We start from the raw sequence: 12,873 nt of genomic DNA, 5'->3' as shown, positions 1-12,873 counted from the left end.
ATCCAACCTCTATGTAAACTTTGCACAAGCAAATCAGGATGAATGCTTATCTGGAGGAGGCCTAGGACAGCAGCTTTAATCACTCACTTTTCTTTCACACAAACAATATGCAGATTATGCACTATTCATGTAAAGCAGGGATGAGGACCCTGTGACCCTTCAGATGTTGTTGGATTCCAACTCCCATCAGCCCCAGCCAGGGATAATTGGAATTGTAATCCAACCATTTCTGAGGCCACATGTTCCCCATCCACGACATAAAGAGAAGTGTAAGATATGTTCATGTGGTTGCCACCTAGTGGCCAAAAAGGTAAAGTGTTCATTTTAGAAAGGTTGGATCTGAGCATGCCTGAGGCCTGTGCTTTCAGGGGTGTGGTTGCAAGATGGATTCCAAACTGAGAACTGTGAAAAGAACCTAAGAAATAAACCCAGTTATTGTTTGCATCTTACTGGTGTAGCCTACATACTGTATATTATAAGAAGCAATGGAACTCACACCTTAGAATCATAGAATAGTAGAGTTGGAAGGGGCCTATAAGGCCATCAAGTCCAACCCCCTGCTCAATGCAGGAATCCAAATCAAACCTTCAAACCCGAATCCAAATCTTCTTGAGAGTGCTACCTATTAACACCAGAGGAATGCATGGGCCCTAGCTAGAATTAGCAATCAGGAAAGGGTCTGCCTGTACAAGCCTGAACAAGAAATATTATCCTTTGCTTGCAAGAAGTAACTCTAAATTATGAAATATACCCCAGTGCCTAATTCTGACAAGCCCTTTATTATAAATTTACAATTGTCTAGCAATGGACACGACCTAGCCATAACAATCAAGTTAGCTCGTGCCCATCTTTATATTCCTCTAGTGTAAACTGCAGGCACATAGGCCATTGGTCCATCTAATTCTCGCTCATGTTGTCTGATTGGCAGTAACACTCCAAGATTTCACAGAAAAGACTTTCCTAGCCTTACCTGAAGATGTCAAGGACACAACCTGGGACTGACTGGGGATCGAACTTCCCCTCCCCATCTAACCTACATTCCTATGTAAGACAGAAATGGGGAACCTGTGGAGCTTTCAAACATTGCTGGACTACATCTCCCTTCATCTCTGATCATTGGCTGTGCTGGCTGGGGTTGATGGGAGTTGGAGTCCAACAACATCTGAAGGGCCACAAGTTCCTCATCCCTGGCATAAGACTTCAACTGTACATTTAGCTCTCCCAGGCCCAACAAGGGAGAAAACACAAGGGAGGATCAACAATGAAGTCTAAAATTATTAGAAAAAAAATGTTGCCACACCCACAGAAAGTGCTGCTGGAGAGCAGCCCCCGTATTACGTCCTGCATGGATTTACACCCATTGGGCTGTTCTGCCTGGAGGAATTTCAGGCATCTGAACCAGCCTTCAAAAGAACAGAAAAAGAATGTTTGCTATTGTGCTTTGACCATAAAACAAGAACAAAAATATAGGGCTGCACTCATACCTTAAGAGGTCAGGAGGAGGAGTCTTCTTTGACAACAATTCATACAGAAACAAGGCCTGAAATGAAATCATATACTGTAATGAAATTATTGAAATGAAATTATAAATATATACGCATATGGACACACACACACACACACACACACACACATCCCTACTCATTTGGGACCTGCAACAAAATGGTGCAATATATCAGTCCCTAAGAGGAATGCTCTTTGTCTTCACTTCAGTCCCCTCTTCCCCCACTTCAGTTTTATTTCCTTCCCCTCTTGGCTGGCATCTCAACATTCTGTACCTCCTAGAGGGTCACAGATTATTGTCAGGCCATTTTGGGATTTTTTCTTTAAATTCATTTACAAACGTCTGCATATCTAGGCAGTTTCCAGAGTATGTAAAAACCAATGTTATTTGCTTTTGACCTTGCATAATTATTGTTATATTTAAACATCTGTCCAATACAAGGGAAGAAAGCTGTGCTAGGACTGTGGCATGTGGGTTAGGGAGGGACAAATCTGTCAGTTTCAGTTTCTCTCAATTTCTCATTTTCCTAATCTTAAATTCAATTCACCACATTTCTACATCCTTTTGTGATTTTTTTTTTAAAAGTCCTTAAGAAAATTCATCAGCATTTTAGTGTGAATTTCTCCTACTATACATGTTTTGATAGGCAATTTTGCTGAATATACACATTTTTGCAAATAACTTTTCCCCAATATAATGGATTTTTTGTATGTTATTTTCATTAATATATGCATTTATATCCACACTTTACAATAGAATATACATTTTTGTATGCATTACTTGGTTGGAGAGTTGCATTGCAAAATTCAGATAAGTGCAAATTTTGATGAATTGTCTGAACTTCAGTTTGCATATTATTTTGAAAAGTGTGCATTAGTTAAGTTCACCTGTAAATACGAACTGAATTAAATTTCTCCCCCATCCCTAATGTGGGGAGGGGGCTTTCACCCTTTCCCCCCATTGTGGTTCCGATGCAGTTCCCTTCTGTCTCTACACTGGTTATTTGCATTTACATTTTTAAAAACTGAAAGGTCAAGCAATGTGAATAATGTTATGTCTAATTTGGCCTTCAGATTGCCTGTTCCCCCTTTTCCTCATTTGTCTATCTAGTTGGTAAAATCTAAACAATTTGAGAGTTTCAATTCTGACAGAAACCAATACTCATTAGGACTAACTCACATGTCTTCCATGTCACCAAGTCTTTGGTCAAGAAGATTAAGTCCAAGGTTAGTTACCTGACTTGGCCTTAATTCTTTGTCTTTCACCAGTGAAGAGTTGAACCCTTCCCCCTTCCACAAAGTAAAAAGTGGCAGCTCTTTAAAGAAGGCTCCTTGCATATCGGCAATCACTGACATCAGCTCTGTGGAGGCAATCATCTATAGAAGAAGTATGAGAAGCAAACGTAAGAAGAGCCCTACAGCTGGATAAGGCCAGTGGCCCACCTAGTCAAGCATTCTGTTCTCAGTAGCCAACCAGATGCCTGTGGGCAGCCCACAAGCAGGATCTCAGCACAACAGCACTCTTCCCAACTGTGATTCCCAGCAGCTGGTCTTCTTTGACAATAATTCTTTGACATACTGCCTCTGATAGTGGAGACAGAACATCGCCAACATGAATCATAGCCTTTGATAGCCTTATCCTCCATAAATTTGTCTTGTAGGTGGCCATCACTGGTTCTTGTGGGAACAAATTCCACAGGTTTCTCATCCCAGTCTCTCTCTCTTGCTTTACTGAACATCTTCAGCTCCCTTAATTTTTGCCTGAAGACACAGAGCTGTGTAAAGTCCAAAGGCAGCAGTCCTTGGTATAACTTACTGGGAAGTACATCTGACTGAACTACCTGTGACCCACTGGAGCAAATCTAATGACTTTTGGGGCTGGGCTTGCATCTCTGATCAGCAATCAGTTCAAAATGTCTGTATTACCCAACCCACAGAGCTTAAAATGAGGGACAAAATACTTGTAAAGATCCTTACATAGACAACGAATGCTAAAAAAAAAAAAAGGGATGGGGAGAGAACCTTTTCTTCTGTCAGGTTTGGAAGTAGCTGGGTTTGTGGGTCACTTCACATAGAAGCTGATAGATGAGCCCTAGACCCTTGGGGTGTGGGCAATTGCCTGAGGCCTTCACCCTTGACAAATAGTTCACACTAAGTTACAAGGAAAGAGGGCCCAGGCCCAATGTTCTTTTTCATTTATTTATTTAAGCTAAATTTTTATTTGTTTGTTTGTTTGTTTATTATTTGCTTTATATCCCGCCCTTCCTCCCAGCAGGGGCCCAGTAAATAAAAGGAGCCTGCTCAATAAAAAGACCTCTCTAAGTTGTTTACATAAAATAGTATAAATATGTATTTTTCAAAATAGCAATAAAAACAGACTTTAAAAACAGCAGATGTAATAAAATTATCAAAATATAGATAAAATCAAAAGTTTTAAGTAAAACAAATGTACTTAATAGAGTGACATGTGTGGATAGGCTTGCCTAAACAAAAAGGTTTTGAGCAAGAGTTGAAAACTGTACAATGACAGCTCCTGCCTAATATTAATAAGCAGGGAGTTCCAGAGAATCGATGCTGCCACACTTAGGGGTTGACGCTGTCGGTGTGTGGACAGTGTCATTATATAATTTAGGCACTAGGTGGCACTGGATGTAGATGTATCTGGATGGATAAAGTCAGGAGTTTCCTGTGGCCATTCTATTCTTGCCTAGCTTCCAGACTGATGTGTTCTCCGTTTGCCTTCTACAACATGGTGTCAGAAGTCAGGTTTTAAACCCAAACATTCCTAATAAGAGAACAGAAATGGCAACTACCTGCACAGGAAAACTGCACAGCTTTAATAATCCAAAAGCATGGCTTGAATGGAAGGAAATATTTGCTTGCTTTTACCTGGCCACAACATGTAGCCAAGCTCTACACCAGGGGTATGGAATTTTGCCTAATAGACACACCTTTGCAAGCAACTTTGCCTAACAACACATTTCTCCGTGTTATTTTCAATAATACATACATTTTTATAGTATACACATGATTTTGGTCACAGTGATGACTCAAGAGCCAGCGTTTTTAAGAAAAACGCACAGAAGAGAAACTAAATGTTACCAGGCCTAGAGAAGTTACATGCCCTGCTGAAGCTTATCAGCAAGAATACGTGCTGGGAAGCTATTGTGTGATGGCTAGCTTGGAATGCAGATATGGGTGGAGAAATTAATGTGCTGGGTGCATAAGAAATGATGGGCATGCATAAGTTAGAAGATGAACCAATGGAAAGGTGGCAGGATGGCATTAGGGGGCCAATTAGAATGTGTCATGAATTTTTGCTTGCATTGTATAAAAGTGTAGCACCCCCCCATAAGGGGTGTGCTTGGTTTGCGAATTATCGCCTTGCACCTCTTCTGGCTGGGTGTGGTCTTTTGGCTGTACTGTGCACCGGGCAACGAACCCATTTGGGAGACAACAGTTTCTGGCACCCCAGACGGGACGTGACTGAAACAATATACAGCTTTGCCCAGTTCAACCCTCTGACTTCAGAAGTGACATGGATTGAACCAAGGCCGAGGCGCCACAGTGATTTCACTGACGGTCAAGTTCTCTCCAGGCCGTGGACGAAGCCGGTGGGTGACACATCGGCGCAACGCCTGAAGGGCCAACAACTTAGGGGAACGGGACAGGGAAAAGACTGCCTGGTAAGTAATATTTACATTGTTTCTCCCCTGGGAAAAGGAAAAGGAAAATATAGTGGGGAAAGCAAAAAGTGTCTGTAAAAATCCTACTGCGTAGACGCTGTGGGTGGCAAGACCGGGTTCGAGTCCCGTGAGGCCCCCTTAGCCCACACAGGTTGGGAGCCGAGCAGAGGTCGACACTGCAATCCTACTGCATAGACGCTGTGGGTGGCAAGACCGGGTTCGAGTCCCGTGAGGCCCCCTTAGCCCACACAGGTTGGGAGCCGAGCAGAGGTCGACACTGCAATCCTACTGCATAGACGCTGTGGGTGGCAAGACCAGGTTCGACTCCCGTGAGGCCCCCTTAGCCCACACAGGTTGGGAGCCGAGCAGAGGATGGCACTATGGGTACAGGCCAGTCAAAAACCCCTTCTTGCTCTCCTTTGGGATGCATCCTTGTTAATTGGTCTAAGTTTTGAGGGGATCCCCTGACAAAAAAGAAACTGATCATGGTTTGCAATCAATGGTGGCCTCAATATACACTCGAGGATGGAGAAACATGGCCTGAAAATGGATCCCTACAATATAACAGTATACTGCAGTTGTTGTTGTTTTGCCGGCGTGAAGGAAAATGGGGGGAAATACCTTATGTGGAATGTTTTGAGTTTGTTTAGAGATAAAGATGTGCAAAAATCTTGTGGCATAGGCATGGGAAGTGTGATGTTTGTGGCAGGAAAAAAAGAGGTTAAAAAAAGTTTATCCGGACCTGCAAGAGGAAGAAATACAGCTCATGGTTGCTCCAAAGGAATGCACCGCTTGTTTTGATTTGACTCCCTCCGCTCCCCCTGCTTGTGTGAGCCGGGCATCATCACTGGGTTCGGGGGGGGGGGGAGTTGTTAGCTAGCTCCTCTGAGAAAGATCTGGCAGCCACCCCTCAGGATGGCCCTAGGCTCCTAGAGAATCTTCGGAAGATACGGAACTAGCAGAATGTGCCCAGGAGCTGAGCAGCCCAGTAGCCAGTCACACTCGCTCAAAAGACTCAGAGCGTTCAGTGCTTCAGGCCCCTTTAAGACAAGCTTTGGGAGGAGGGGTGCCAGCCCTCATTTATGTCCCTTTCTCCACTGCGGATCTGTTGAACTGGAAACAATCGATGGATCCCTACCAGGAGAATCCAGAGGAATTGCACCGACTTATGTAAACCAAGTTGGTCAGATATACAGGCATGATTGAATTCCTTTGTAACTCTAAGTCAAATATCACAGTAATAGATGAAACCATAAGCTTGTAGATCATTATCAAAGTTATCTTGTTATTAATGTTATTTAATAAATACTATTTTGGTTTACCGAAGGCCTGATCCTTGGCTAGGGTTTCACAGACCAGAAGGGAGGGTAAGGTAATAACCAAGGCTGAAGGGAAACAGTAACAAATGGTGGCAGTGGTGAAGAGGAGAAGATAACATTATAAGTATCCAGAGCAACCCCGAGTTATGAGTTATCTGCATTGATACAAGGGGGTTGGGAACAGCATAGGCACGCAGTCACGAATGTAACTGGATAGAGAGACTCAGGCAAGGTCTCTGGGAACATTGGTTGTAGAACATGACTGGTGGTGCTGCCTAGCAGGGGGATCTATTGAGATCTGTGCTAGAGCGGAGAGAGAAACCATAAAAAAGGACAGTCCGGACTGGTGGAGTCCCTGGTGGTGCCTAGTGAAAGGCAGTAGCCACGAGCAGGTAGGAACCTGACAGGGAGAGCCAGGGAAGGGCGTCACAGAGAATGATTGTGGCTAAAGCTGGGGAGGAGGCACAACGGTGGCACCCTCAAGAGGAGGTGGAGGAATATTGTCCGGAGAAAGAGCCACCGTGGGATCCAAATGTGAGGGTTGAAAGACAGAGGCTGGAGGAATATCGAGAGTTAATTTTAGAAGGAATTCGAAGTACAGTTCCGAAGCAGAAAAACTTGGCTAAGCTGTATGAACTACGTCAGGCACCGGAGAAGGATCCTTCCTCATTTTATGGGAGGTTGTGTAAAACAGCGAGACAGTTTACTGATTTAAATCCAGAAGAGGAGAGTAATCAAAGACTGTTTAACACTTTGTTTATTGGGCAGGCTGCCTCTGACATTAGACGGAAGTTGCAAAAGGTGGACGGGGCTGGGGCTATGTCAATCAGTCAGTTGATTGAGATTGCTTATAAAGGATACACAAACAGAGACCAGGTGAAGAAAAAAGAGGAAAAAGAGAAAATGAGAATAAAGGCGTCTTTACTGGCAGTAGCTTTAGTTGAACAGAGAGGGGTAAGAGGACAAGGGAGCACCCGAAAGTGAGACAGAGAGAAAGAGAGGAAGGGAGATAAAGTTAAGCTCTTGCTCCCGACTCTGGCCTTGCGAGAAAGTTGATTCACATTGAGTCTAACCATTGGTCCATTTTGCTATTTTCTGCACTGACTGGCAGCAGCTCTCCAGGATTTCAGGCAGGGGATATTCCCAGCCTTACCTGGAGTTGCCACTGCCGGATTTGGAAAAACAGTTTGATCTGTTCATACATGACAGACAAGGAGTAGCAAGTGGAGTACTGACTCAGCCATTTGGTACACAGCGACGTCCAGTGGCATATTTTTCTAAGCATTTGGATCAGACCAGCAAGGGATGGCCAGCATGTCTAAGAGCAGTAGCAGCAACAGCTTTGCTGGTGGAAGAGGCAAAGAAGCTGACTTTGGGAGAATCTATAACTGTTTATACCCCGCATTCAGTTCTGACGGTGATGGATGCTAAGGGAGGGTCATGGCTTTCAGCCAGTCAATTGACAAAGTATCAGGCCCTGCTTCTCAACCAAGGGGATGTGAAGTTGGCTACAACAAATGTGTTTAACCCTGCTACTCTGATGCCTATAGAACAGGAGGAAGGACTTGTTCATGATTGCATTGCTACAATTGAAAGCATTTATTTGAGCAGACCAGATCTGAAGGATCAACCTCCAGCAAATGCAGACCCGGAACTGTACACAGATGGAAGCAGTTTTATTGAGAACGGAGTGCGAAAGGCTGGTTATGCAGTGGTTACTTTATGGACTGTGCTGGAGGCTAAAGCCTTGCCAAGCAATACATCAGCTCAGAAAGCAGAACTGATTGCCCTCACTAGAGGCCTTGGAGCTTGCAAAAAAACAAAGGGTTAATACCTATACAGACTCAAAATACGTTTTTGGAGTGTTGCAGGCCCATGGAGCTATATGGAAAGAGAGGGGTCTGTTAACCTCTGCAGGTAGTCCAATAAAGCATGGAATGGAGATTTTTAAGCTTCTGGAAGCAGTAAACGACCCTACAGAAGTGGCAGTAATGCACTGTCGTGCCCACCAGAAGGGAGATCAGGATGTGGTGAAAGGAAATCGGAAAGCAGATGGCACTTGTCCCACAAGTGAAGTTACCATCAGAAACTCCAAAATATACCGAGAAGGAAGAAACATTGGCATCTAGATTAGGAGCTAAAGAGAAAGTTGATGGATGGTGGAGGGTCCCTACTGGATAGATATTAGTACCAAAGACAATTCTAGTCCATTTGATTAATCAGTACCATAATGACACTCACATGGGAGCTGATGCAATGACTCAGAATTTACAGAGGACCTTGGTAGGACCAAAAATGCGAACTTTGGCAGAGCAAGCTTCTTGTAGGTGTCTGATATGCTGTCAGAACAATCCAAAGATACAGCCTAAGCCTCCACTGGGGACAGGACGACATGGAACATCAGCTGGAGAATACTGGCAAGTAGATTTTTCAGAATTACCAAGATTTCAACGGTATAAGTACCTATTGGTATTCGTGGACACCTTGACAGGATGGCCAGAAGCTTTTCCTTGTAGAACTAACCAAGCCAGAGAAGTAGTCAAATGGAAGATGAAGGAAATAATTCCCAGATTTGGAGTGCCAGAAGGACTCACCTCAGACCGAGGACCTCATTTTGTAGCAGGAGTTACAACCTCTCTAGTCAAAGCTTAGGGACTGAGATGGGATTTACACACGTCATGGAGACCCCAATCCAGCGGGCAAGTGGAAAAATGAATCAGACTTTGAAAAGACAATTGGCAAAGATTTGTCAGGAAGGGAATTTGAAGTGGCCAGATGCATTGCCTTTAGCATTGTTGAGAGTCAGGGTGTCACCAAGGGCCAGGTTAGGAGTTAGCCCATTTGAGCTTTTATATGGCAAACCATATCCAAGGAATCCAATGGTGACACAGGGTACCCAAATGCATGTAACAGGGGAGTTGTGGGTACAGCAGTATTTGTCTTCTCTGTCTGCTGTGTTATCTTCTCTCCACAGATACGTTCAAGACCGTTTGCCATTGCCATTGGAGGCGCCAGTCCATTCTTTTCAGCCAGGAGACCAGGTGTATATCAGGACGTGGAAAGACGAGCCATTAAAGCCGAAGTGGAGGGGACCAGTGATGGTTTTACTCACCACTTACGCAGCGAAGGTACAAGGTGTCAAGCCATGGATCCACTACACCCGAGTGAAGGCAGCTCCACCCGAACGAAAAGGACCCCCTGAGAGTGACACACCGGAAGCCGTCACAAAAGGACAGCGGTGGACAGTAGAGCCTGTGGAGGACTTAAAGTTCCTGTTTAAAAAGCAAGCATGAGCCAAAGGTTTCAGTATGTTATCTTTTTGGGACTGGTTTGGGGGAAAGTTATGGGGTACTTTTATACTCTCTATGAACAAAACCAGAATGTATGGATGTTTTTAGCAAAGAATGTTTTGAATACAAGCGTGCTTTGTTTGCAAGGGAATGGATTTTTCATGGTTAACATCATGGCTTCCCAATTTTACTTGGTTAAGACAAATGTTTGTGATTGTTGTATTTTTAATTATAGTTGGTGTAATGATATGTTGTTGTGTACAGTGCTTACCCTTTTGCACTGCTGCTTTGCAGATATGTACGCCTAGAAACATGATGAGACAAAAGGTAATGATCTTACAGCAACTAGTAGAAGGCCCAGTGGAAAGAAATCACAAAGAAGCTGAAGCATTCTTACGAATGGGCCAGATAAGTGAGAACTGCAAATCCATTAAATAATGGACTCGAGTCTCAAAGGGGGGATATGATGACTCAAGAGCCAGCGTTTTTAAGAAAAATGCACAGAAGAGAAACTAAATGTTACCAGGCCTAGAGAAGTTACATGCCCTGCTGAAGCTTATCAGCAAGAATACGTGCTGGGAAGCTATTGTGTGATGGCTAGCTTGGAATGCAGATATGGGTGGAGAAATTAATGTGCTGGGTGCATAAGAAATGATGGGCATGCATAAGTTAGAAGATGAACCAATGGAAAGGTGGCAGGATGGCATTAGGGGGGCAATTAGAATGTGTCATGAATTTTTGCTTGCATTGTATAAAAGTGTAGCACCCCCCCATAAGGGGTGTGCTTGTTTTGCGAATTATCGCCTTGCACCTCTTCTGGCCAGAATGAAATAAAGCTTGTTGGACCCTTCAACCTGGGTGTGGTCTTTTGGCTGTACTGCGCACCGGGCAACGAACCCATTTGGGAGACAACAAGAGAACTGCATCACAAACTTCAGAGAAGTGCGAATTTAGGAGGATAGCTGCACTTCAGTTTGCCCATTGTTTGGGGAAGTGCGAATTAGGTAGGCTTACCTTAAAATGTGAAGTGAACTGGATTTCTCCCCCATCCCTATTTCATCTCCCCACATAAATATTTGCAATTACCTTCCGGAGAATCCCTTGGTGCTGTGCTGGTGACAAATCCGATGCACGTTGAGCTACTGCACCTCTGACAACCTGCAAGAGCTCTTTGGGGTTCATGTTGTGGAATGACTGAGTGCTAATCCCAGTCACCAAGGCACCCATTTGACTAATATTATGAAATGATAAAGCCTATATGAAGAACAAAAGAAATGAATGCCAGCTGATTAGGCAAGTATAACATTGCATTTGGATGATAGACAAAGGATATTTGTACATCATCTGCAGAAGGCTTTTGAGCCACTTGCACTCTATGCTATACTAGCAATCCGGTGTCAGTAACATAGTGGCAAACTCAGAAGTGCAGGGTTCTTTCTTGATAGTCACAGCCATGGTCCCTCCCATCCTTTTTCTGCTGCTGGGCTGAGAATGAGACCTTGTTAATGCCTTCTCCCACACCAACAGACACCCCTGGAGCCAATAAGCATGAAAAGGGAGAACCTTAACAACTGAAGAGTCTTCTCAATGGCTGACTTGCTTCACTTCACTCTGATTGGCTCAAATCAGCAGAAAAGGACAGGGAAGCATGTTAGAAGACTCTTCTCAGTGGCTAACACACACACCTTTTATGCTGATTGGCTCATATGATGCTGGAGACATAGGGACCATGCTCCCCAAAAAGTAAGGGGTCTAAGACTCCCCAAAACCCTGGATGACTACATCCTTGCCTGGCGTTACTAGAGAATTCTAAGAAACCAAAAAATTCAGTGCAGTTTTGAAAGGTTCACTCCACCCTCTTTATTCAAAATGGCATCTGAATCAGTGCTGTTCTGAAAGATGCAGTCTGCTATCTTGATTAAAAATGGTGTCCAACTGTATCCAAAATAGACAAAAACATGGTCATTGATCTCAGGAATCATCATGCAAAATTTGGTTATTCTATCTTAAGAAGTTTCCAAACGCACAGCAAACAAACTTTCCAAAAATACAGGGAAATGTTTCTCCCTCTCTCATAACACTAGAAACCAGGACCAGAAGCCTAATGGTGGGGGATTCAGGAGAAACAGAAGTACTTATTCACTCAATGCTTTATTAACCTATGGAATTCACTTCCCTAAGATGTGGTGATGGATACTAACTTGTCTGGCTTTAAAAAGGGATTTGACAAATTCATGGGGAATAAGGCTATCAATGACTACTAGCCATAACAGCTATGTGCTATCTCAAGTGACGGAGGCATTATGCCTCTGAGTGTCAGTAGCCGGGAATCGCAAGTGGGGAGAGTGCTGTTGTACTCCCATAGGTATCTTGTTGGTCACTGTGAGAACAGGATGCTGAAGTACATGGGCTTTGGGTCCAACTGAGCAGGGCTTTTCTTGTGTTCTTATGTTCTCATTACAGATGTGGAAAAAGCAAAACATTTTTCGTATCATGAGTAAAAATTCCCCAATTCCAATTCCTTCAGAGTTTGTCAGTAACAGCAGCCATTCATTACTGCATCATCATCATCATTACTGACACAGATTTTGGAGGAATTACAGAGGTTCAAGGCTCAGGGTGTAACTCAAAGCATGCTTTTATTTTATTATTTACTTGGCAACAAAATTCCCAAAGGTACCTTTTCATACATCAAATATTTGCTGGACAAAATCATCATTTGGCTTTTGGCCCATCCAGAGACTTGGTTTAACGTTGGAATTGCATTGTGCACGGCCTCAGGTGAGAGAGACTCCAACTGGTTGATAGTCAGTCCTACAACTGCATCTGAGAGTGACCCAAGGGTGTCGTTCAATGTCTGGTTTTGCATGGCAATGTCAAGAAGTTGGGATTTGAGCTGAAACCGTTAAAAAGTGCTTTGAATAAATTATTATTATTAATAATATTTATTCCCCCCTTCAACAATAGATCCCAGGGTGGGTTACTAAACATAAAAAACAATATTAAAAAGAATTGATGAGAAGCTAAACAAAGCATGTTTTCTGAGGTTAACTTTCCTTTGTTTCTTTAATCAAT

The 12,873-nt window shown here is 43.4% G+C and overlaps 1 protein-coding gene across 1 annotated transcript in view; it reads right to left on the bottom strand.

The window, feature by feature from the left end:
- Positions 1 to 12,873, bottom strand: part of OTOA (otoancorin) — a 92,903-nt gene that overhangs the window by 52,524 nt on the left and 27,506 nt on the right. The window contains exons 13-16 of the mRNA XM_061600305.1: positions 12,479 to 12,694; positions 10,885 to 11,052; positions 2,740 to 2,880; positions 1,485 to 1,540 (exon numbers count right to left, since the gene is read on the bottom strand). Coding sequence (XP_061456289.1) covers positions 1,485 to 1,540; positions 2,740 to 2,880; positions 10,885 to 11,052; positions 12,479 to 12,694 — 581 coding nt within the window. The remainder of the gene's footprint in view (positions 1 to 1,484; positions 1,541 to 2,739; positions 2,881 to 10,884; positions 11,053 to 12,478; positions 12,695 to 12,873) is intronic.

The sequence above is a fragment of the Rhineura floridana genome, chromosome 17, assembly GCF_030035675.1.
Source record: "Rhineura floridana isolate rRhiFlo1 chromosome 17, rRhiFlo1.hap2, whole genome shotgun sequence".
In the NCBI taxonomy this organism is placed as follows: Eukaryota; Metazoa; Chordata; class Lepidosauria; order Squamata; family Rhineuridae; genus Rhineura; species Rhineura floridana.
Note: the sequence above shows the minus strand (reverse complement) of the source record. Positions and strands in the feature narration are given on the sequence as shown.